Source organism: Oncorhynchus nerka, linkage group LG4, assembly GCF_034236695.1.
Source record: "Oncorhynchus nerka isolate Pitt River linkage group LG4, Oner_Uvic_2.0, whole genome shotgun sequence".
Classification (NCBI taxonomy): Eukaryota; Metazoa; Chordata; class Actinopteri; order Salmoniformes; family Salmonidae; genus Oncorhynchus; species Oncorhynchus nerka.
Window position 1 is genome coordinate 30375474 of NC_088399.1, and position 23942 is coordinate 30399415.

The 23942-nt window shown below is 42.8% G+C and overlaps 1 protein-coding gene across 2 annotated transcripts; it reads right to left on the reverse strand.

Moving 5' to 3' along the window:
• On the reverse strand, positions 1 to 23226 carry LOC115121835 (adenosine receptor A2b-like). 2 transcript variants are annotated; one of them, XM_065017442.1, is made up of 3 exons: positions 22916 to 23226; positions 10314 to 11047; positions 1 to 1694 (listed from the first exon to the last, which is right to left on the reverse strand). In XM_065017442.1, the coding sequence occupies exons 2-3, from the start codon at positions 10643 to 10645 to the stop codon at positions 665 to 667; spliced, it is 1362 nt and encodes a 453-aa protein (XP_064873514.1). In that variant the 5' UTR covers positions 10646 to 11047; positions 22916 to 23226; the 3' UTR covers positions 1 to 664. The 2 variants fall into 2 exon arrangements, with proteins under 2 accessions (XP_064873514.1, XP_029506831.2); XM_029650971.2 differs by having other exon boundaries at positions 22912 to 23226.
• Between the last annotated feature and the right edge of the window lie 716 nt (positions 23227 to 23942).

Consider the following 23942-nt stretch of genomic DNA (forward strand, 5'->3'; position numbering starts at 1 on the left):
CTTATTTAAGACTTTTAATAATCTGACAATAAACACAAGGGACCAGCTTTTGAAAACAGAATATGACAGAATTGAAATACTGCATTACAAAAGGAAGAGAATACATTTCAGAAGCTTCACACTGACATACAGTAGTTTCATTAACTGCATAGTGGTTGACCAGCAATACTGGATATTGTATCATTAAGTGTTGCGCAGTCGTTAGGGTCATTATGGTTTTGGTCTGTCTGTAACATAATCTGTCAGCATACAACAGGTTAGACCAGTCCATTCATTTATAATGTGATCAATCTTTAAATTTAGAAAGACTATTAGCCTACTGTAAAAAGCCTTAGAGGTGACGTATACAAAATATGTCCTCAAATAACAGCTTTGTGATCAACAAATACAATCATTTGAAGAAAGAAAAAAGTTTAATGGCTGGAAGTAATTTAATACCAGTTTGTTGTTTCCTTTCCAGGCTAAGGAGTCTCCCTCATAAAGAAAGAAATGCTATTTCTTCTCAGTGCAAGCATTTCCAAGATTTAGGTCAATTCTTTACAGGCGTAGGGAACATGCTTTAAGTTTGGTCCTTCACTTCTCCCCTTGTAGTTGATGATGTACGTTGGGGTATCAGTAACTTGTCCATCACGGGGATAACTATATCATGACACCTCAATGAGTTCTACTGAGTGGTTAGAGCTGGTTTGTGAGGGGGACAGAGGCCTGACGTGCACAAATTAGATGTTTCCACTGTCACCTCCATCACCTCTGTTGTTCCCCCAAGGTTCTTAGTCTCAACCCCACTTTGAACCGCACTAAGCGACAGTGGGGCATCCCCACTGTAGTATCCATTTTGGATGTAGCTGATTGGTGCAGGGTCTGACCGTGGTGGCGACCACTGACAGAAGGTAGAGGAAGCCTCTTTCTCAGCTCTATGGGTCCCTATGGGAGTCCTAGTGGGGCTGAGTTTGGGGCTGGGCTCCAGGGCATAACTGTTCACCATGGTGCCACATGATCCATCCACCATGTTGATGCGAGTGGTGGTGCGCATGACACTAATGTTGCCGCCCACCCCTCTGTCACCCCCATTCCCCTCCTGGTGTCCCAGCACGTGCTGGCGAAGGATCCTGCGGAAGGTGTGGCGGAATTCCCGGATGCGGTATGCGTAGATGAAGGGGTTGACCACGGAGTTGGCGTGGGACAGGATGATGGCAATGTTCATCACCCATATGTGTGGGCGCCCACAGTCCTGGCAGAACAGGTTGAAGCAGTTGATGATGTGCAGGGGCAGCCAGCAGAAGGCAAACAGCCCCATGATTATGGCCAGAGACTTGGCCGCGTGGACCTCCTTCTGCAGGGTGGAGCGGGAAGATGTGGACGACGAACTTGTCCCGTGGGTGTGCATGTGAGCCAGCTTCAGGTCCATCAGCCTCAGTTGGCGCCGAGCCGCCATGAAGATGCGGGCATAGATGGCCAGCATGACCAGCAGAGGCACCAGCACACAGCCAAAGAAGTTGAAGTAGACCATGTAGTGCATGGTCACCACACCCTCAAACAGGCACTCTGTCATGCCCTCGGGGCATGAGCTGCTGTTGGTGGCGTTGACACCCCTGTTCCAGCCCAGCATGGGTGTGAGGCCGATGCCCACAGAGAGAACCCAGCACACTGCGATGATGCTCTTCGCCCTCCCGGCCGTCACAAGACTGTTATACCTAAAGATCACATGAAAACACAAGAGAGGAATTCAGACAGGTGCTTTATATTGTTACATGACAAACATTGACGTTCCCAGGATGAGAGAGTTCTTTTTTTCGAGCCCAGACATTCCCAGACAGACTCAATAGTAAAGCATGTTCATCTTTCCTGGACCAAACCAATGGCTTCCTGTGATCAGAGAGCTCTACAGAATGTATGGGACAGGCTTCAGAGGGTAAACAGCCTTTATACAGAGAATGTACCAGTATCTACCTATGTGGGAAATGAGTCCAATGTTTGACAGATTCGACTAGCCCTGCCATACTGGAAGATGGAGCAGTGGATATCAGCTCATGTACTATATGTGGACTTAAGAAAGCATTTCCTGTGATTTAAGGAACATGCACAGAAGCTTATCTACCCTCTGATGTAACCCTTGTTGGCTGTCCTTTGTTTGTGCCCTAGACATTACACAAATGAAAATCTGTGTTCTATGTAATATGCAGAATGAGAACAACCGATTTCTATATATTTTTTAAAATTGAACCTTTATTTAACTAGAACAAAATCTAATTTAATAATATCACAAACCACTCAATATTGTGATACACCACAGTTATAATAATTTAAGGCAAATATTCGCTCAGCATTAAAGCAAATATTAAGGAAATTAGTCCGTCTTAAGGCCAATAGTTGTAATGAACAGAATATCAAGCTGTTGTCAGGTCTTTCTGTCTGTTTTCTTCCATTGGCCATGTCTAAACCAGAGTTCATAATGTAAAATCTCAAAGGGTAGCGCCACAGACACATGACCCAGTTGTTTGTGGTTAAGGGGTGGGTTGAGGGGTCCAGGAGGGCTTAGGCCTCTTTGACTGAGACCTCTGTGGACCAGAGTGGCTCTAGAGCTCAGGATGTAATGAAAGCTCATTCATATCCACGCAAATGCATACACACACACAGGCTGGGTCCCTAACCCTAACCTGCTATGACTTTAACACGAAGGCAATGCTTCCCACTGAATAATCAAAATTGCAATTGTGACTGTGACCAAACAGTAGCTTTGGTTACCCACACGCTTGTAGTATGAGGAACAATATTTCCCATGAGGCACCCTATTTCACTCCAGTTTCACTCTTTAAGAAAGGGGAGATTTGCAAGTTGAACATTTTGGTTGTTGTTGCCAAGTATTTGGGTTGACTTGTTTGGTTGTAGTCTGCAGGAAATATCCATTAACATACAGTCGTGGCCAAAAGTTTTGAGAACAAATATTAATTTTCACAAAGTCTGCTGCCTCAGTTTGTAGGATGGCAATTTGCATATACTCCAGAATGTTATGAAGAGTGATCAGATGAATTGCAATTAATTGCAAAATCCCTCTTTGCCATGCAAATTAACTGAATCCCCCAAAAAACTATTTCGACTGCATTTCAACCCTGCCACAATAGGACCAGCTGACATCATGTCAGAGATTCTCTCGTTATCACAGGTGTGAGTGTTGACGAGAACAAGGCTGGAGATCACTCCGTCATGCTGATTGAGTTCAAATAACTGACTGGAAGTTTCAAAAGGAGGGTGGGGCTTGGAATCGTTGTTCTTCCTCTGTCAACCATGGTTAGCTGCAAGGAAACACGTGCCGTCATCATTGCTTTGCACAAAAAGGGCTTCACAGGCAAGGATATTGCTGCCAGTAAGATTGCACCTAAATCAACCATTTATTGGATCATAAAGAACTTCAAGGAGAGCAGTTCAATTGTTGTGAAGGCGGCTTCAGGTCGCCCAAGAAAGTCCAGCAAGCGCCAGCAAACTTGATTCAGCTGCGGGATCGGGGCATCACCAGTACAGAGCTTGCTCAGGAATGGCAGCAGGCAGGTGTGAGTGCATCTGCACGCACAGTGAAGCGAAGACTTTTGGAGGATGGCCTGGTGTCAAGAAGGGCAGAAAAGAAGCCACTTCTCTCCAGGAAAAACATCAGGGACAGACTGATATTCTGCAAAAGGTACAGGGATTGGACTGCTGAGGACTGGGGTAAGTCATTTTCTCTGATGAATAGACCCTTTCCGATTGTTTGGGGCATCCGGATAAAAGCTTGTCCGGAGAAGACAAGGTGAGCGCTACCATCAGTCCTGTGTCATGCCACAACAGTAAAGCATCCTGAGACCATTCATGTGTGGGTTGCTTCTCAGCCAATGGAGTGGGCTCACTCACAATTTTGCCAAAGAACACAGCCATGAATAAAGAATGGTATCAACACATCCTCCGATAGCAACTTCTCCCAACCATCCAGGAACAGTTTGGTGATGAACAATGCCTTTCCATCATGATGGACAACCTTGCCATAAGGCAAAAGTGATAACTAAGTAGCTCGGGGAACAAAACATCGATATTTTGGGTCCATGGCCAGGAAACTCCCCAGACCTTAATCCCATTGAGAACTTGTGGTCAATCCTCAAGAGGCTGGTGGAAAAACAAAAACCCACAAATTCTGACAAACTCCAAGCATTGATTATGCAAGAACACAGAGGTACACATGGAATAAACAAGCGTACAGTCAATAACACAATAGAAAAAAGAAAGTCTATATACAGTGTGTGCAAATGGTGTGAGGAGGTAGGCAATAAATAGGCCATAGTAACGAAATAATTACAATTTAGCAGATTAACACTGGAATAATAAATGAGCAGATGATGTGCATGTAGAGATACTGGTGTGCAAAAGAGCAGAAAAGTAAATAAAAACAATATGGGGATGAGGTAGGTAGATTGGGTGGGCTATTTACAGATGGACTATGTACAGCTGCAGCGATCAGTTAGCTGCTCAGATAGCTGATGTTTAAAGTTAGTGAGGGTAATAAAAGTCTCCAGCTTCAGTAATTTTTGCAATTCGTTCCAGTCACTGATAGCAGAGAACTGGAAGGAAAGGCGGGCAAAGTAGGAGTTGGCATTGGGGATGACCAGTGAGATACACCTGCTGGAGCGCGTGCTACGGGTGGGTGTTGTTATCGTGACCAGTGAGCTGAGATAAGGCGGAGCTTTACCTAGCATAGACTTATAGATGACCTGGAGCCAGTGGGTCTTGCGACGAATATGTAGCGTGGGCCAGCCGACTAGAGCATACAGGTCGCAGTGGTGGGTGGTATAAGGGGCTTTGGTAACAAAACGGATGGCACTGTGATAGACTGCATCCAGTTTTCTGAGTAGAGTATTGGAAGTTATTTTGTAAATTACATCGCCAAAGTCGAGGATCGGTAGGATAGTCAGTTTTACTAGGGTAAGTTTGGCGGCGTGAGTGAAGGAGGCTTTGTTGCGAAAAAAGAAAGCCGATTCTAGATTTGATTTTGGATTGGAGATGTTAAATATGAGTCTGGAAGGAGAGTTTATAGTCTAGCCAGACACCTAGGTATTTGTAGATGTCCACATATTCTAGGTCAGAACCGTCCAGGGTAGTGATGATAGTCGGGCGAGCAGGTGTGGGCAACGAACGGTTGAAAAGCGTGCATTTGGTTTTACTAGTGTTTAAGAGCAGTTGGAGGCCACAGAAGGCGTGTTGTATGGCATTGAAGCCCGGAGGTTAGTTAACACAGTGTCCAAAGAAGGGCCAGATGTATACAGAATGGTGTCGTCTACGTAGAGGTGGATCAGGAAATCACCCGCAGCAAGAGCGACATCATTGATATATACAGAGAAAATAATCGCCCCGAGAATTGAACCCTGTGGTACCCCCATAGAGACTGCCAGAGGACCGGACAACAGTCCCTCCGATTTGACACACTGAACTCTGTCTGCGAAGTAGTTGGTGAACCAGGCGAGGCAGTCATTTGAGAAACCAAGGCTGTTGAGTCTGCCGATAAGAATACGGTGACTGACAAGAGTCGAAAACCTTGGCCAGGTTGATGAAGACGGCTGCACAGTACTGTCTTTTATCGATGGCGGTTATGATATCGTTTAGTACCTCAAATCAAAATCAAATCCAATTTTATTTTTCACATACACATGGTTAGCAGATGTTAATGCGAGTGTAGCGAAATGCTTGTGCTTCTAGTTCCGACAATGCAGTAATAACCAACAAGTAATCTAGCTAACAATTCCAAAACTACTACCTTATACACACAAGTGTAAAGGGATAAAGAATATGTACATAAAGATATATGAATGAGTGATGGTACAGAGCGGCATAGGCAAGATGCAGTAGATGGTATCTAGTACAGTATATACATATGAGATGAGTATGTAAACAAAGTGGCATAGTTTAAAGTGGCTAGTGATACATGTATTACATAAAGATGCAGTAGATGATATAGAGTACAGTATATACGTATACATCTGAGATAAATAATGTAGGGTATGTAAACATTATATTAAGTAGCATTGTTTAAAGTGGCTAGTGATATATTTTACATCAATTCCCATCAATTCCCATTATTAAAGTGGCTGGAGTTGAGTCAGTGTGTTGGCAGCAGCCACTCAATGTTAGTGGTGGCTGTTTAACAGTCTGATGGCTTTGAGATAGAAGCTGTTTTTCAGTCTCTCGGTCCCAGCTTTGATGCACCTGTACTGACCTCACCTTCTGGATGATAGCGGGGTGAACAGGCAGTGGCTCGGGTGGTTGTTGTCCTTGATGATCTTTATGGCCTTCCTGTGACATCGGGTGGTGTAGGTGTCCTGGAGGGAAGGTAGTTTGCCCCCGGTGATGCGTTGTGCAGACCTCACTACCCTCTGAAGAGCCTTACGGTTGTGGGCGGAGCAGTTGCCATACCAGGCAGTGATACAGCCCGACAGGCTGCTCTCGATTGTGCATCTGTAGAAGTTTGTGAGTGCTTTTGGTGACAAGCCAAATTTCTTCAGCCTCCTGAGGTTGAAGAGGCGCTGCTGCGCCTTCTTCACGATGCTGTCTGTGTGGGTGGACCAATTCAGTTTGTCTGTGATGTGTACGCCGAGGAACTTAAAACTTACTACCTTGAGCTAGGCTGAGGTGTACCCGTGACAGCTCAGCTCGGAAACCGGATTGCACAGCGGAGAAGGTACGGTGGGATTCGAAATGCACTTTAAAATGTTGTTTTTTGCCCTCATTGTAAGCCTGCCACATACACACTATACGATACATTTAGAGAGAGCTCTTAGAGGACCAGGGCACAAATAATAATATAATAATAATCAATCATTTTGCTCGTTATTTAACCATCTTACATATAAAACCTTATTTTATAAAATTGTGAATAACTCACCACAGGATAATGAGAAGGGTGGGCTTGAAATGGTGCTCATAACTCTGCAATGTTGGGTTGTATTGGAGAGATTCTCAGTCTTAAATCATTTTCCACACACAGTCTGTGCCTGTATTTAGTTTTCAGTGAGGGCCGAGAATCCCCTCTCACATAGGTACGTGGTTACAAAGGGCATCAGTGTCTTAACAGCGCGATTTGCCAAGGCAGGATACTCTGAGCGCAGCCCAATCCAGAAATCTGGCAGGGGTTTCTGATTAAATTCAATTTTCACAGAACCGCTTGTTGCAATTTCGATGAGACTCTCTTGTTCAGATATCGGTAAGTGGACTGGAGGCAGGGCATGAAAGGGATAACAAATCCAGTTGTTTGTGTCATCCGTTTGGGGAAAGTACCTGTGTAATTGTGCACCCAACTCACTCAGGTGCAATATATCAATATATCACATTTGACATTTTCCGTAAGCTTGAGTTCATTTGCACACAAGAAATCATACAATGATGGAAAGACCTGTGTGTTGTCCTTGTTAATGCAGACAGAGAAGAGCTCCAACTTCTTAATCATAGCCTCAATTTTGTCCCCGCACATTGAATATAGATGCGGAATGTTCCTGTAATCCTAGATTCAGACCATTCAGGCGAGAAAAATAATCACCCAGATAGTCCAGTCGTGTGAGAAACTCGTCATCATGCAAGTGGTCAGACAAGTCAGTAAAGAAATCCTTAAGCTCGTCAATGAAAAAAAAAACGTGTCAATACTTTGCCCCTTGATAACCAACGCACTTCTGTATGTTGTAAAAGCATTACATACATTATGGTCTCTGCCCATATCATTGCATAGTGCAGAAAATACACAAGAGTTCAGGGGCCTTGCTTTAACAAAGCTAACCATTTTCACTGTAGTGTCCAAAATGACTTTCAAGCTGTCAGGCATTCCCTTGGCTGCAAGAGCCTTTCGGTGGATGCTGCCCAAGTGGCGTCGGGAGCAACTGCTTCCATGTGCATTCTCACTCCACTATGTCTCCCTGTCATGGCTTTTGTGCCATCAGTACAGATACCAACACATCTTGACCACCAAAGTCCAATTGATGTCACAAAGTTGTCCAGTACTTTAAAAAGATCCTCTCCTGTTGTCCTGGTTTCCAGTGGTTTGCAGAAGAGGATGTCTTCCTTAGTTGACCTCCCATAAACGTAACGGACATATACCAGGAGCTGTGCCAGGCCCGCCACGTCTGGTGACTCATCTAGCTGTAACGCATAGAATTCACTGGCTTGTATGCAAAGCAGTAATTGTTTCCAAACATCTCCTGCCATGTCACTGATGCATCATGAAACAGTGTTGTTTGATGAAGGCATTGTCTGTATAGTTTTTTTTTGCCTTTTCCCCCAGTATTCTCCCAGCCATATCCACGGCAGCAGGAATAATTAAGTCATCCACAATAGTATGGGGCTTGCCTGTCCTAGCCACTTGGTAGCTCACCATATAAGACGCTTCTGGTCCCTTCTTGTTAATGGTATCTGTTGCTTTTATACATGTCTTACTACTCGAAAGTCGTCTTAATTCTCGCTCCAAAAACTTGCCATGTTTTTGATTTTAAAATGTCTGCGCAAGAGTGAAGGTTTCATTGAGTTGTGAGATAGTACTTTTGCACATGTAACACATTGTGGCTGAGGAAAGGCACTACTCCCAATATAAGTTAACCCCAAATCAATGCAGTTCTCATCATATTTGCGTCTCTTCGATGGTCCAACGCCCTGCTTTCCTGGGTAAGGGGGCAGTAGCTCTTTGGCTGCATAAGATTCACAACTATCAGTGTCCATGCTAGCTGGGCTAACAACAAATGTAGAATTACTGATGCTAGCATTGGATGTGCTCGTGGAAGCAGAACAACTTGTGTCGTCAACAGGTGCAGGTGTAGTAGCATAACTACCAGTAGAGTTGTCTCTATGGATGTGGGTATTACTTTTCTTTAACCATTTATCAATTTTCGAGCAATCGGAATGAGCAGCAGCTATATTTGGCTACTTACAGACCGCTAATGGAATTCCCACGAGAGAGTAAAGGTTAATGTGACTGGATGTTAATTATTTGACTAGGCTACCTGTATTTGACATTGTGTTGTTATTTCGCTGAACGCTGAACACTATGTCAACATTGGATCATTCAGAGATCCTCACTGAACTTCTGGAGAGAGTTTGCTGCACTGAAAGTAAAGGGGCTGAATAATTTTGCACGCCCAATTTTTCAGTTTTTGATTTGTTAAAAAAGTTTGAAATATCCAATAAATGTCGTTCCACTTCATGATTGTGTCCCACTTGTTGTTGATTCTTCACAAAAAAATACAGTTTTATATCTTTATGTTTGAAGCCTGAAATGTGGCAAAAGGTCGCAAAGTTCAAGGGGGCCGAATACTTTCGCAAGGCACTGTAGATGTGGCTGGTTGTTGGTTATTACATTTATTTCGTATGGCACATCAATTTAGACGAGTGTGTCTGGGTAAGCATCATCTAATATTGATAAAATGTGACCGCCATCCTGAAGCATTTTACCCAGTCATGCCACCTGAAAAACTTGCTATCGGCACAGTGGAGAATTTCACCGTTCCCTTCCGCTATAGTCACAGTATAGAATAGATGAGGTACTTGGGACATTCAACAAACAACACATTAAAAAATACATTTAGACATAACAAATTGTAAAGATTATCAACTAATCTAACCCTACTTGACAACCACGCAAATATTGTTCATTCCTCACAGACAAATTATTGTTATCTATAAACAATCTCCATTTTGTCATTAAAGGCAGGACGAAAGGACTATAAATGTACCTCTAATTGTAAGGAAATTAAACTATTTTCTTATATCCTTTGGGGAAAATAATGACAGTGAGAGAGAGGCTACGTGAGAGTGTTCATGTTTCTGTTGGGGGGGGATCCAGGGCTGTTTGAGGTGAGAACACAGTCCTGTCTATCTATACTGTGCCTCACAGGTCTCCTCTGGTGTTCATTTGCCAAGATGATAGTGATCAAAGCCTTTAGTCCTTTTAATCCTTCCAACAGCACACAAACGCTAACCCAATGAAGCCTGTGGAGACATTTATCTCTGTCTGCCCTACGGTGGGGAGATTAGCCCTAATAGAATAACCCTGCTATAATTCAATGTGTTTTCATACACAAATGCATTGTGCTGTGCACATCACTTATATCACAGCCAAGATCTAACGGGCCAGAGGACCTGCCTTTGATGTTCTGTGAATAAAACAACATATCAAGCATAGATGATACCTGTTTATGTTTGATAGTTGGTATACTATATTTGATAGTTAGACCAGGAGCAGAGTGTCACCACCATGCTCAGCCCTGTCCCCAGCCAACACCCCCAGTCCCTTCCCTCTCCTCCCCTGCTAAGGTCATCACCTGAGAGGTCTCTTGATGGCAATGTAGCGGTCCACAGCGATGGCCAGCAGGCTGAAGATGGAGCTCTGAGTGAGCACCAGCACGAAGCAGGCAATGAACAGGCAGCCATGGAAGTTGGCGCAGAAGCCTGTGCTGATAGTGATGGCGAAGGGGATGGCCAGCAAGCCCACAGCGATGTCTGCCACTGCCAGGGACACCACAAAGTAGTTCGTAATGCTCTGCAAGGTGCTGTTGAGGCACACGGCCCAGCAGACCAGCACATTACCAGTCACGGCCAGGCAGGCGATCACCAGCTCCAGGACGATGTAGACCAGGGAGGCATTGTTCAACATGGTGGGGCCGGGGGCAAGTTGAAGGTCACAGCCAGAGTCTGAGTCAGGTAGCAGGTAAGGGGCCTCTTCCTCTCTGCACACATCGCTACACGTGCAGACTCTGGGCCTCCACCAGGAACCGTCCGTTTGATGATTAGCAGGCCCAACCACCAGTAACAACTTCCTGTTTCTATAGCCTTTGCCCAGAAATGGTGCCACTACCAACCACAGAGCAAATGAAGAAGTGATTTGAGGTTCACTCTACTCTATTCTCACACTACAGAAGGTTGTTTGGTTCTCTCCTTCTTCCAATCCTTCTGTCCAATCGTGTTCTCTGTTGCTAACCTCAGGGGCTGGACACTACACACTGGGAGGGGCTGTTGCCAACCGTTGCCAACCAACTGTCACATGAAGATCAGTATCCTGCAGTGAGAAAGAGAGAGTCATGTTTACTGTTAAATTCTGATTGTTTATTTCACTTTTGTTTATTATCTATTAACATATGTTTCCCATGCCAATAAAGTCCCTTGAATTGAATTGAGAGAGAGTGAGAGAACAATCTCATTACTAATCCTTGTACAAACAGGCTGCAGGTCAACCAGCACACACACACCAGGTCACAAAAGCAATTTGTCTCCCAAAGCCAGCAGCTCTGTTTCCCACACAGATCAAAGCACAGTCCAATAATACAGCTTATATTTTAGGACAGCATTCCCCCCAAAAAAGGTCACACATCATCAGACCCTGTCACGCTTTTCTCTCCAATCAAGAACCAAGAATTACGCCAATGAGCGTAGCTATATAAATTGTAGCGACACAGCTAGTACTATTATTGGAACAGATATTTAGAGCAGTGTTTCTACTGTAATCATTAACATGGCTGTTCTTATTATTTTCGAGGTGTTGTCTTTTTCTCCAAAGCATTTCCATATTCAGCCAGGTTCTCCTATATCTAATGCAGTTGTTGGAAACTTTCTCTCCTGTTCCCAATACAAACCCCTTAGCAAGAGAGATTGAAATGTGGGCTAGTCTACTGAGTTTACTGGGTTTCATAAGCCCGGGGAGCGAAGGAGAGACAGAGACATTCCTACGGCAGTTATTACAGTGTATCAGCATCACTTCAAAAGCCCTATAGTTTTGTACGAGCGTACACCTCTGGATATGTATAAACGGATCAAATCAAATCAAATTGTATTCGTCACATGCTTCGTAAACAACAGGTGCAACAGTGAAATGCTTACTTACGGGTCCTTTTCCAAGAATACAGAGAGAAAGATAAAGATGGATACTAGCTATTACCTGAAAGTTCAGTATCATGACAGAAAGCGTAGACAGAGGGAAACTATGACGTAGTGTAAGATAAAGCATTCTCAATGTGAAAACACGGTTGTTCCCTTACTGATAATATACAGGGGGCCGTTTTCTTCTTCTATTTATAGTAAGTAGCTAGTTATTATCAGGCCTGACGGAACCCTCTTGGCCACCATGTTTAGACAGAGATTAGACAGCATACCTCAAAATAATGTGCCTTCAATAGTAGACCGTATGTATGTATCAAGGTGACATCTAGTGCCTTCAGAAAGTATTCACACCCCTTGACTTTTTCCACAGTGTTGTGCTTCAACCTGCATTTCAAATGAATTAAATTTAGATTTTGTGTCACTGGCCTACACACCCCATAATGTCAAAGTGGAATTATGTTTTTAGAAATGTTTACAAATGTATAAAAAAAACACCTTTGTTATGACAAGCTTACAAATTATCTGTAAGGCCCCTCAGTCGAGCAGTGAATTTCAAACACAGATTCAACCACAAAGACCATTGGAATGCAATGCCTCGCAAAGAAGGGCACCTATTGGTAGATGGGTAAAAATACAAAAATCAGACATTGAATATCCCTTTTAGAATGGTGAAGTTATTGATTGCACTTTGGATGGTGTATCAATACAACCAGCCACTACAAAGACACAGGCGTCCTTCCTAACTCAGTTGCCGGATAGGACGGAAACCACTCATGGATTTCACCATGAGGCCAGTGGTGACATTAAAACAGTTACAGAGTTTAATGGCTGTGATAGGAGAAAACTGAGGATGAATCAACAGCGTTATAGTTACTCCACAATACTAACCTAATTGACAGAGTGAAAAGGAAGCCTGTACATAATAAAAAATATTCCAAAATATTCATCCTGTTTGCAAAAATGCACTAAAGTAAAACTGCAAAAAAATCTGCCAAAGAAATGTACTTTATGTCCTCAATACAAAGCGTTATGTTTGGGGCAAATTCAACACAACACATCACCGAGTACCACTTTTCCAAGCATGGGGGTGGCTGCATCATGTTATGGGTATGCTTGTCATTGGCAAGGACTAAGGATTCTTTTATGATAAAAAGAAACAGAATAGAGCTCAGCACAGGCAAAATCCAAGAGGAAAACCTGGTTTTCAACAGACTCTGGGAGACAAATTCACCTTTCACCAGGACAATAACCTAAAACACAAGGCCAAATATACACTGGAGTTGCTTACCAAGACAACATTGTATGTCTCTCTCAAATATCAATATGCCTTGTATACAGTTGTACAGGTTAGTTATCATTGTTTTAGTTTACAATGGAGCCCCTAGTTCCACTCCTCACACCTCTGATACCTCCTTTGTCCCACCTCCCACACATGCGGTGACCTCACCCATTATAACCAGCATGTCCAGAGATACAACCTCTCTTATCATCACGCAGTGCCTGGTCTTACCTCCGCTGTACCCACACCCCACCATACCCCTGTCTGCACATTATGCCCTGAATATATTCTACCACGCCCATAAATCTGCTCCTTTTATTGCTTGTCCCCAACGCTCTAGACGACCAGTTTTGATAGCCTTTAGCCGCACCCTCATCCTACTCCTCCTCTGTTCCTCGGGGGATGTGGAGGTAAACCCAGGCCCTGCATGTCTTTACTCACTGCTTTAGCACACTCTGCCAACCCTGATGTCCTTGCCGTGTCTGAATCCTGGCTTAGGAAGGCCACCAAAAATTCTGAGATTTCCATACCCAACCAACTATAACACTTTCCGTCAAGATAGAACTGCCAAAGGGGGAGGAGTTGCAATTTACTGCAGAGATAGCCTGCAAAGTTCTGTCATACTTTCCATGTTTATGCCCAAACAGTTCGAACTTCTAATTTTAAAAATGAATCTCTCCAGAAATAAGTCTCTCACTGTTGCCGCCTGCTACCGACCCCCCTCAGCTCCCAGCTGTGCCCTGGACACCATCTGTGAATTGATCGCCCCCCATCTAGCTTCAGAGTTTGTTCTGTTAGGTGACCTAAACTGGGATATGCTTAACACCCCGGCAGTCCTACAATCTAAGCTAGATGCCCTCAATCTCACACAAATCATCAAGGAACCCACCAGGTACAACCCTAAATCCGCAAACATGGGCACCCTAATTGACTTTATCCTGACCAACTTGCCCTCCAAATACACCTCTGCTGTCTTCAATCAGGATCTCAGCGATCACTGCCTCATTGCCTGTATCCGCTACGGGTCCGCGGTCAAACGACCACCCCTCATCACTGTCAAACGCTCCCTAAAACACTTCTGCGAGCAGGCCTTTCTAATCGACCTGGCCCGGGTATCCTGGAAGGATATTGACCTCATCCCGTCAGTTGAGGATGCCTGGTCATTCTTTAAAAGTAACTTCCTCACCATCTTAGACAAGCATGCTCTGTTCAAAAACTGCAGAACTAAGAACAGATATAGCCCTTGGTTCACTCCAGACCTGACTGCCCTCGACCAGCACAAAAATATCCTGTGGCGGATTGCAATAGCATCGAATAGTCCCCGCGATATGCAACTATTCAGGGAAGTCAGGAACCAATACGGTCAGTCAGGAAAGCAAAGGCCAGCTTTTTCAAGTAGAAATTTGCATCCTGTAGCTCTAACTCCAAAAAGTTCTGGGACACTGTAAAGTCCATGGCGAACAAGAGCACCTCCTCCCAGCTGCCCACTGCACTGAGGCTAGGTAACACGGTCACCACCGATAAATCCGTGATAATCGAACTTCAACAAGCATTTTTCAATGGCTGGCCATGCCTTCCTCCTGGCTACTCCAACCTCGGCCAACAGCTCCGCCCCCCCCCCCCCCCCCCGCAGCTACTCGCCCACACCTCCCCAGCTTCTCCTTTACCCAAATCCAGATAGCAGATGATCTTAAAGAGCTGCAAAACCTGGACCCATACAAATCAGCTGGGCTTGACAGTCTGGACCCTCTATTTCTGAAACTGTCCGCCGCCATTGTCGCAACCCCTATTACCAGCCTGTTCAACCTCTCCTTCATATCATCTGAGATCCCCAAGGATTGAAAAGCTGCCGCGGTCATCCCCCTCTTCAAAGGGGGAGACACCCTGGACCTAAACTGTTACAGACCTATATCCATTCTGCCCTGCCTATCTAAGGTCTTCAAAAGCCAAGTCAACAAACAGATCATCTCGAATCCCACCGTACCTTCTCCGCTGTGCAATCCGGTTTCCGAGCAGGTCACGGGTGCACCTCAGCCATGCTCAAGGTACTAAACGATATCATAACCGCCATCGATAAAAGACAGTACTGTGCAGCCGTCTTCATCGACCTGGCCAAGGCTTTCGACTCTGTCAATCACCATATTCTTATCGGAAGACTCAGTAGCCTCGGTTTTTCTAATGACTGCCTTGCCTGGCTCACCAACTACTTTGCAGACAGAGTTCAGTGTGTCAAATCGGAGGGCATGTTGTCCGGTCCTCTGGCAGTCTCTATGGGGGTACCACAGGGTTCAATTCTCGGGCCGACTCTTTTCTCTGTATATATCAATGATGTTGCTCTTGCTGCGAGCGATTCCCTGATCCACCTCTACGCAGACGACATCATTCTGTACACTTCTGGCCCTTCCTTGGACACTGTGCTATCTAACCTCCAAACAAGCTTCAATGCCATACAACACTCCTTCCGTGGCCTCCAACTGCTCTTAAACACTAGTAAAAACAAATGCATGCTTTTCAACCGTTCGCTGCCTGCACCCGCACGCCCGACTAGCATCACCACCCTGGATGATTCCGACCTAGAATATGTGGACATCTATAAGTATCTAGGTGTCTGGCTAGACTGCAAACTCTCCTATCAAACATCTCCCATCCAAAATCAAATCTAGAGTCGGCTTTCTATTTCGCAACAAAGCCTCCTTCACTCACGCCGACAAACTTACCCTAGTAAAACTGACTATCCTACGATCCTCGACTTCGGCGATGTCATCAAAAAAATAGCTTCCAATACTCTACTCAGCAGACTGGATGCGGTTTATCACAGTGCCATCCGTTTTGTTACTAAAGCACCTTATACCACTCACCACTGCGACCTGTATGCTCTATTCGGCTGGCCCTCGCTACATGTTCGCCGCCAGACCCACTGGCTCAAGGTCATCTACAAGTCTATGCTAGGTAAAGCTCTGCCTTATCTCAGTTCACTGGTCACGATGGCAACACCCACCCATAGCACGCGCTCCAGCAGGTGTATCTCACCGATCATCCCTAAAGCCAAACCTCATTTGGCCGCCTTTCCTTCCAGTTCTCTGCTGCCTGCAACTGGAACGAATTGCAAAAATCTCTGAAGATGGAGACTTATCTCCCTCACCAACTTTAAACATCTGCTATCTGAGCAGCTAACCGATCGCTGCAGCTGTACATAGTCCATCAGTATATAGCCCACCCAATTTACCTACCTCATCCCCATACTGTTTTTATTTAATTTACTTTTCTGCTCTTTTGCACACCAGTATCTCTACCTGCACATGTTCATCTGATCATTTATCACTCCAGTGTTAATCTGCTAAATTGTAATTATTCACTCCTATGGCCTATTTGTTGCCAACCTCCTCATGCCTTTTGCACACAATGTATATAGATGTTTTTTTCTACTGTTATTGACTTGTTTATTGTTTACTCCATGTGTAACTCTGTGTTGTTGTCTGTTCACACTGCTATGCTTTACCTTGGCCAGGTCGCAGTTGCAAATGAGAACATGTTCTCAACTAGCCTACCTGGTTAAATAAAGGTGAAATTAAAAAAATAAAATTGAAGGTTCATGAGGGGCCTAGTTACAGTTTCAAGGGATAGGAAGATGGGGGGGGGTTATGACACCACACACCCATTGTAAATCTGAGGCAGGAGACCAAATTCCTTTGTCCTCTCACTATGGAGAACTATGGAGAACATTAACATGCAATAAATGGACTTTGAGACGAGGGGTTTCGTTAGCCACAATGGTGGTAATGCCGATAGATGGAATATGAAAATGAATGTCAGTTTTGTTATTAAAAGTCAAAGGATAACGTTATAACGAAAACATTGTAACTTTAAGAGTTTTCCTAATATGTGCTTGATGTTTATACATTGTACGTTGGGGGGAAAATGCCCAAATCAAAGAGAATGTTTTGGTAAAGATTAAATGTGAAGTTACAGTGCCTTGCGAAAGTATTCGGCCCCCTTGAACTTTGCGACCTTTTGCCACATTTCAGGCTTCAAACATAAAGATATAAAACTGGATTTTTTTTGTGAAGAATCAACAACAAGTGGGACACAATCATAAAGTAGAACGACATTTATTGGATATTTCAAACTTTTTTAACAAATCAAAAACTGAAAAATTGGGCGTGCAAAATTATTCAGCCCCCTTAAGTTAATACTTTGTAGCGCCACCTTTTGCTGCGATTACAGCTGTAAGTCGCTTGGGGTATGTCTCTATCAGTTTTGCACATCGAGAGACTGACATTTTTTCCCATTCCTCCTTGCAAAACAGCTCGAGCTCAGTGAGGTTGGATGGAGAGCATTTGTTAACAGCAGTTTTCAGTTCTTTCCACAGATTCTCGATTGGATTCAGGTCTGGACTTTGACTTGGCCATTCTAACACCTGGATATGTTTATTTTTGAACCATTCCATTGTAGATTTTGCTTTATGTTTTGGATCATTGTCTTGTTGGAAGACAAATCTCCGTCCCAGTCTCAGGTCTTTTGCAGACTCCATCAGGTTTTCTTCCAGAATGGTCCTGTATTTGGCTCCATCCATCTTCCCATCAATTTTAACCATCTTCCCTGTCCCTGCTGAAGAAAAGCAGGCCCAAACCATGATGCTGCCACCACCATGTTTGACAGTGGGGATGGTGTGTTCAGGGTGATGCGCTGTGTTGCTTTTACGCCAAACATAACGTTTTGCATTGTTGCCAAAAAGTTCAATTTTGGTTTCATCTGACCAGAGCACCTTCTTCCACATGTTTGGTGTGTCTCCCAGGTGGCTTGTGGCAAACTTTAAACGACACTTTTTATGGATATCTTTAAGAAAAGGCTTTCTTCTTGCCACTCTTCCATAAAGGCCAGATTTGTGCAATATACGACTGATTGTTGTCCTATGGACAGAGTCTCCCACCTCAGCTGTAGATCTCTGCAGTTCATCCAGAGTGATCATGGGCCTCTTGGCTGCATCTCTGATCAGTCTTCTCCTTGTATGAGCTGAAAGTTTAGAGGGACGGCCAGGTCTTGGTAGATTTGCAGTGGTCTGATACTCCTTCCATTTCAATATTATCGCTTGCACAGTGCTCCTTGGGATATTTAAAGCTTGGGAAATCTTTTTGTATCCAAATCCGGCTTTAAACTTCTTCACAACAGTATCTCGGACCTGCCTGGTGTGTTCCTTGTTCTTCATGATGCTCTCTGCGCTTTTAACAGACCTCTGAGACTATCACAGTGCAGGTGCATTTATACGGAGACTTGATTACACACAGGTGGATTGTATTTATCATCATTAGTCATTTAGGTCAACATTGGATCACTCAAAGATCCTCACTGAACTTCTGGAGAGAGTTTGCTGCACTGAAAGTAAAGGGGCTGAATAATTTTGCACGCCCAATTTTTCAGTTTTTGATTTGTTAAAAAAGTTTGTAATATCCAATAAATGTCGTTCCACTTCATGATTGTGTCCCACTTGTTGTTGATTCTTCACAAAAAAATACAGTTGTATATCTTTATGTTTGAAGCCTGAAATGTGGCAAAAGGTTGCAAAGTTCAAGGGGGCTGAATACTTTCGCAAGGCACTGTAGTTGTCTAAATTGGATCTGAGTAAAATCTAGACCTTGCCTCATAACTTGTTACGCCGAGAGAATTGCCCTAAAGGCGGTAACGCCCACTTCTGACCCGAGGGTATAAGACCTGTGAGTTAAGAATTAACACATCAGACTAAGTGACCCGAGCTGCAGCCAAGGTCTGAGTAGTCAACGAACCCGAAACGCAACACGATGTTGAAGACAAAGGAACCCTTTTCTACCCATGCTACGGATGAGTAGCTGCGTCTAAGCGGTTGAATTCAAGTCGGAACACCCGGGCTCCACTCCCCATCGAATCGTGGTATCTACAATGTTTCATTCCTACGCTGTGAGCCCTGAGCTACAGGGCTGGCTGTCCTCAGAAGACCCCTTTCAGAACAAATGTGAGGAATCAGACCACTAAGCCAAAAGGACACTGACATCGTGAGGACAACCATTGAGTTGCACTAGAGAAGTGCGTCATTGAGAAGCCTAAACGGTCCACGCGAAGACTCCCACCGGAGACCTTCCACACGTAATTACATCCTTATTTTATGACCCATAAGAGCGGCGGTTCGGGGCAAAGCTAGGGTTAAAATAAGCATAGCTGACAAATGCACCCAAATGTATATTTCTCTTGTGTACTTTCTCTTTTCTCTCTCTTTTAAATCCCCATTTTGGTTAACACGTGCCATAGTGTGTTGGCCCGTTTATACTAAGTTATAATCAATAGCCTAGACTGTGTTTTTGTGTATGTGTATCTTTTATTATCATTTTAGCTTTCTAGTAAATAAATAATCAACTAAAATTGGTGTGGTATGAACTCATTGGTGGGACTCGGGTTTGTGCAGATCCCCGAATTATGTGACGTTCAGAATGAGACTGTAGAGGAAATTGATTAATTAGCGACTGTTGTAAAATCGACATTCTGATATTTTTTTAGTTAATTTGGGAAATAGAAACTCAATCAAAACAATGAGTTAACATTTCTTGGTTAATGAGGTGAATGAGTTAACATTTCTTGGTGACAGGGGGACAGTATTGAGTAGCTTGGATGAATAAGGTGCCCAGAGTAATCTGCATGCTACTCTGTCTCAGATGCTAATATATGCATATTATTAGTAGTATTGGATATAAAACACTCTGAAGTTTCTAAAACTGTTTGAATGATGTCTGTGAGTATAACAGAACTCATATGGCAGGCGAAAACCTGAGAAAAATCCAACCAGGAAGTGGGAAATCTGAGGTTTGTCGTTTTTCAACTCTTTGCCATTCCAATATACAGTGTAAATGGTCATATTGCACTTCCACTAGGTGTCAACAGTCTTTAGAACTTTGTTTGAGGCTTCTACTATGAAGGGGGGCTGAATGAGAGGGGATTGAGCCAGGTGTCTGGCAGAGTGCCGCGTGACGCGCGGTGACGAGAGAATTAGCTCTCATTCCATTGCTTTTCTACAGACATAGGAATTCTCCGGTTGGAACATTATTGAAGATGTATAATAAAAACATCCAAAAGTTTGATTCTATATTTAGTTTGACAAGTTTCTACGGGCTGTAATGGAACTTTTTGAACTTTTCATCCGACATTCAGCTGGACCTGCACGCGCGCTTGGATTTGTTTACCAAGCGCCCTAACAAAAGAAGCTATATTTGGACATAAATTATGAACTTTATCAAACATTTATTGTGCAGCTGGGATTCCTGGGAGTGCATTCTGATTAAGCTCATCAAAGGTAAGTGAATATTTATAATGCTATTTCTGACTAATGTTGACTACACAATATGGCGGATATCTTTTTGGCTGCTTTGTTGTCTGAACACTGTACTCAGATTATTGCATGGTTTGCTTTTTCCGTAAAGTTTTTTTGAAATCTGACACAGCGGTTGCATTAAGGAGAAGTATATCTTTAATTCCATATTTAACACTTGTATTTTCATCAACATTTATGATGAGTATTTCTGTAAATTGATGTGGCTCTCTGCAAAATCCCCACGTTTTAGAACTACTGAACGTAACGCACCAATGTAAAATGAGTTTTTAAAAATATAAATATGCACTTTATCGAACAAAACATACATGTATTGTGTAACATGAAGTTCTATTAGTGTCATCTGTTGAAGATCATCAAAGGTTAGTGATTCATTTTACCTCTGTACTTTTTGTGACTCCTCTCTTTGGCTGGAAAATGGCTGTGTTTTTCTGTGAGTTGGTGGTGACCTAACATAATCCTTTGTGGTGCTTTCGCTGTAAAGCCTTTTTGAAATTAGACACTGTAGCTGGATTTACGAGAATTGTATCTTTAAAATGGTGAAAATACTTGTACGCTTAAGGAATTTTAATTATGAGATTTTTGTTGTTTTGAATTTGGCGCCCTGCACTTTCACTGGCTGTTGGCGAGGTGGGACGCTACCGTCCCACATATCCCAGAGGTTAATAATTGGCTGATTCATTTAATCACGCTAATCATTCAATGAGCAGCAGTCGTCACATTAACCGATACAACGTCACGACAATGGAAAGACTTGAAAATGGCTGTCTAGCAATGATCAACAACCATCTAGACAGAGCTCAAATTTTTGTTTAAAGAATAATGTGAAAATATTGTACAATCCATGTGCGCAAAGTTCTTAGAGACTTGACCAGAAAGACTCACAGCTGTAATCTCTGCCAGAGATAATTCTAACATGTTTTGACTGTATTTCATTTTCAATATATTAGCAAAACATTACAAAAAAACATGTTTTCACATTATCATTATTGGGTATTGTGTGTAGATGGGTAAGATTTAAAACAAATTTAATATGTTTTGGAATAAATCAAGGAATATCAATACTTTCTGAAGGCACTGTAGATGGTTATCAATATTGGTTATTTAATTAGATTTTTAAGCCTTGAGACATGGATTGTGTATGTGTGTCATTCAGACTGAATAGACATAAGATTTAATTCCTGTGAACAGGGTATGGTAATAGGTGCCAGGTGCACTGGTTTGAGTGTGTCAAGAACTGCAATGGTGCTGGGTTGTTCACACTCAACAGTTTCCTGTGTGTATCAAGAACGGTTTACCACCCAAAGGACATCCAGCCAACTTGACACAACTGTTGGAAGCATTGGAGTCAACATGGGCCAGCATTCCTGTGGAAGGCTTTCGGCACATTGTAGAGTCCATGCCCCAACGAATTGAGGCTGTTCTGAGGGCAAAAAGGGGTGCAACTCAATATTAGGAAGGTGTTCCTAATGTCACTCAGTGTATGTCCATTTATCGTGTTTGTATGTTTGTACGTGTGAGCCAATGAGTCTGTAAAATGTCTGCATTAGTCTCTCTGTGTGTGTGTGTGTGTGTGTGTGTGTGTGTGTGTGTGTGTGTGTGTGTGTGTGTGTGTGTGTGTGTGTGTGTAGCGCCTTGAAGGAAGAGATAAGCACATGCACATCCTTTGGAAAGACTCTGTTGCAGGCCTGTCAATCAAAGCACCAGTTAGGCACCACAGAGGAGAGTGAAAACAAATAGCTGGACTGTTGCTGTTAGCCATATCACTATTTGAAAAGCTGATGAAAGGAGAATTGGAGCTTGACTACATCTATGTCCTGACGTGCAGACACAGATAGCAATAGAGACATAAACACAGCTCAAAGCCAAGCAAACAACACAAGGGTCATTTATGGGTCCCTGCTATACGGGATCCATGGGAAGGGTTAAGGTTAAAGGCTAGAGCTGGCCCTGCCAAAACAAGTGACCAATGGGCATCTGTACTATATCAAGGTGATAAGTATGATAGACATTCTCAGTATAAAGTTTCCCAATATGTTAACATAATCAACCTGTTTTTATATTAATAGATGACAAGATTGGGCTCAATTCCATTTCAGCTCAGTCAATTCCGAAAGACTGCAAAGAGTAGGACTCTAGAAGTATTATTGTAGTAATAGTTAGTTACATTAGTTACATTTTTGTTTACCATGATTTTAATGTAAAGGCGAGGGAACAAGTTCATAAATAACCAAAACAATTGTGTATAAAAAAATTAATTAAAAGGACACAAAAATACACTCTGAACTTTTCACAATTTAGACACTTGTGTTTCACTCAAATGACCTAAGAGACACTTTGAGATTGGGGATATTTGCCTCTTGACAACAAATAGTTATTCTTATTACTCTTTAAAAAAATAGAATAAAAACAATACTTGCTCTTTTGTCTTGCCATATTAGATGATATCCACTGACGCAAATGCACAACATATTCTAAAACCTTCTCTCCATAGGCTACATGCGTCCTCATATTCTTCACATAATCCGATTTTCTTCAAAAGTTAGAAATTAGTCTAGGAATTATATATTGTAAAAAAATATATATATATATGATTGTAAATTTTTAACGTGTACATTAGAAACAAAATATCTCCTCTTGAGATGCGCTCAGAAGTTGGGACAGGAAAACGCAGTAGCATGCGCTCTCATCCATGCGCGCGTGGTTCTGAAGACAAGCGCATGTGTCACCCGTTTCGTTTGGTCTCGAAACAAAGAGGAGACCTAGCTAGCATATCTGGTTCCTTGGAAGTTGTAGGAAAGTATGTTTTGGGTTTAACATTAGTTGTGGGAACGAACCCATACGTTTCCTGACTCTTAAAACAGGTTTTTAAACGTTCTGAGAAGAGAAGTGAAAATTTCACCTCTTCCAGGAAGTTTATTTTTTAGTTTGCAGGGAGGTTCTTAGAACGTTTTACTCTGGTTCCTTGAACGTTTTCCTGGGAGGTTTTATTAACGCTCTGAGAACTGATATGATAGATTTGGAATTTTTTGAATAACATCCTTAAAACTTTCACTGAATGTGTCAAGACTTTCAGTAACACTGCTAGCTTATTTTTGGTTAACTTAAAAAAAAACTCCAAACACTGATAGGACAGATATAAATTAATTTCCTTAGAGCATTTTGTTGATGCTGAAAACCAAATATATTTGTTTTTAGATAACATTCTTAGAACATTCTCTAAATGTTACTAACGTTATCTTAACGTTCTCGGAACAATTTGAGAACATGACTAAGTAGAACCAACGGAAACCTGTAGGAAACATTATGCTTAAGTACTGAAATTCCCACAGAATGTTGTTTCTTAAGGTTCTCTGAACTATTTTAGAACATTCCCAATGTCAAACCAATGAGAGAACATTCCTAAAACATTACGAACATATAAATTACATTTAACCATGTTTGAAC

Excerpts from the sequence above, each read along its gene's own strand:
- LOC115121835 (XM_065017442.1), bottom strand. The coding sequence starts at position 10,645 with ATGTTGAACAATGCCTCCCTGGTCTACATCGTCCTGGAGCTGGTGATC. Across the intron at positions 1,695-10,313 it reads GCCATCAAGAGACCTCTCAG|GTATAACAGTCTTGTGACGG; the intron begins GTGATGACCTTA and ends TGTGATCTTTAG.